The sequence below is a fragment of the Gadus chalcogrammus genome, chromosome 4, assembly GCF_026213295.1.
Source record: "Gadus chalcogrammus isolate NIFS_2021 chromosome 4, NIFS_Gcha_1.0, whole genome shotgun sequence".
Classification (NCBI taxonomy): Eukaryota; Metazoa; Chordata; class Actinopteri; order Gadiformes; family Gadidae; genus Gadus; species Gadus chalcogrammus.
The window spans coordinates 29,952,118-29,953,967 of NC_079415.1; the positions used below are offsets into that span (position 1 = coordinate 29,952,118).

Consider the following 1,850-nt stretch of genomic DNA (forward strand, 5'->3'; position numbering starts at 1 on the left):
CGTGCACCTATTGACCTATCCCTGTGCATTGCACTCTGTTGGAGTGACACCACTCCCGCCCCTCCTCTCTGCGTGAGGGGAGGGGTAGTTTAGCGGACATTTGTTTGAGGAGACACACAGGATGAGAGCTAGTCTTAACGTGTTGAGCGAGCTGAGGCCAGAGCATGTTACTCATGACTGTGTTTTGTACAGAACCGTTGACATATGTCCGACTTTAAATCTGAGAAACTGACCTTCTATTGCCTTTCTTTGTCTTCCAGACTGATGGCTGAACTCTGACCTCTGTGACCCCCCGCACCCCACACACAACGTACCACCTGCTCACCTTCTCCATGTCTCCCGGGGACGACCCAGAAGTGTCTGGACACTCGGCAACATGGAGCCTCCACCTCCACCTCCTCCTTGCCTACAATACACAATGCACTCATGTCTGGTATTTGGCTGACAAACAAGTCATGAAACTATGCATGTGATGAATGCACGGAATGTGTGTGTGTGTGTGTGTGTGTGTGTGTGTGTGTGTGTGTGTGTGTGTGTGTGTGTTTGGTGTGGGTGTGTGTTAGTGTGGGGTGTGTGTGTTGTGTGTGTGTGTGTGTGTGTGTGATGTGTTGAAATGTCGTGTCCCGTGACCGGACAGAGACGGTTAAGTAACATAGCAACTACACAAGCTCAGAGCGGTATACTCCACTTTTTTGTGAGTGTGCCTGCAGCCACCCAAGACTGTGCACATTTCACCCACCACAGACACAGAACCCCTACCACACACAGGAGGATATAGAAATATATATATATATATGATAAACGTATATATCTGAATTTGTATTTATTTTTGGAAGATTAATATTTGATAACACCAGCCTTACTTGCTTAATGTCTATAATGCCCTTGTGTTCTTTCACATTTTCTTTCTATGACCGATATATTTTAATGTCTATTTCAGGACCTAGAAGTCTCGCTCTATATCTTTTATTATTATCTTGTCAACAGTAAAATACCTAGTTTACTATAGGAAAGAGATATATTATGATTTTCTGAAATGAACAGTGGGAATGCTTCCGATGGAATCGATGGAATCATCACGAAAAAACAAAATATTTCTTAGTTCCTAAATTCTGTATTTAATCTAGCTTAGCTTATCTTTATATTTTTTTCCGTAATATGTACTTTATTTTTTCATCCGATCTACGCATTGGGCACAAGAACTATATTTGTAGACGTTGTTTTCAGAGTTATCGGGAGTTAACGCGAGAGTTATTGGGAGGGTTAACGTTTATCCTCGTGCGCCATCTCAGGTGCCCGTGGGAATCCGAATCTACTGCGCCTTTTTCCTCGCAAACGTTTCCGTAAGACCCCTGCTGCTCTACGACCGACTCCTGCACACACACCCTGACCAACCTCCAAGCACTCCTACTACCTTCGTCTGGCTGTCGAAAGATCGACCCTCAATCACTGCTTATATAGCGGATGGTATAAAAATATCGGATGTTTTTTTTTTTTTTTTCTGTTGTGCTAGTCAATATTTGTCTTGTGCTGTTCAACTGTTAAAGTTTGGCTTGAGGCAGACGTGGCAGCAGTGTGTGATGGGACGCTTTTCCGGCGAAATCGTATTTGTTGAAGCCCAGAAATTGACCTGCGCGTTATTTATTTACGTAATTCAGTGGCAGGCATTTGCCCCCTCATTTGTGCTCATTTGGCTCGCAAAACGAATCGGTCATTGCTAAGTGGTTAGCGCTGGCGTCAAAGGTCTCACAGAGCACAGATTGTAAAACACACACACAACACACACACACACACACACACACCACACACACACACACACACACCACACACACACACAAAACTCCACACAC

At 44.3% G+C, this 1,850-nt stretch overlaps 1 protein-coding gene across 1 annotated transcript in view; it reads left to right on the plus strand.

The window, feature by feature from the left end:
* LOC130381526 (insulin receptor substrate 2-like) overlaps positions 1–321 on the plus strand; it is an 8,787-nt gene extending 8,466 nt beyond the window's left edge. The window contains 1 exon segment of the mRNA XM_056589175.1: positions 261–321. Within this exon segment, the coding sequence (XP_056445150.1) occupies positions 261–265 (5 nt within the window). The 3' untranslated portion in view covers positions 266–321.
* The last annotated feature ends 1,529 nt before the right edge of the window (positions 322–1,850 follow it).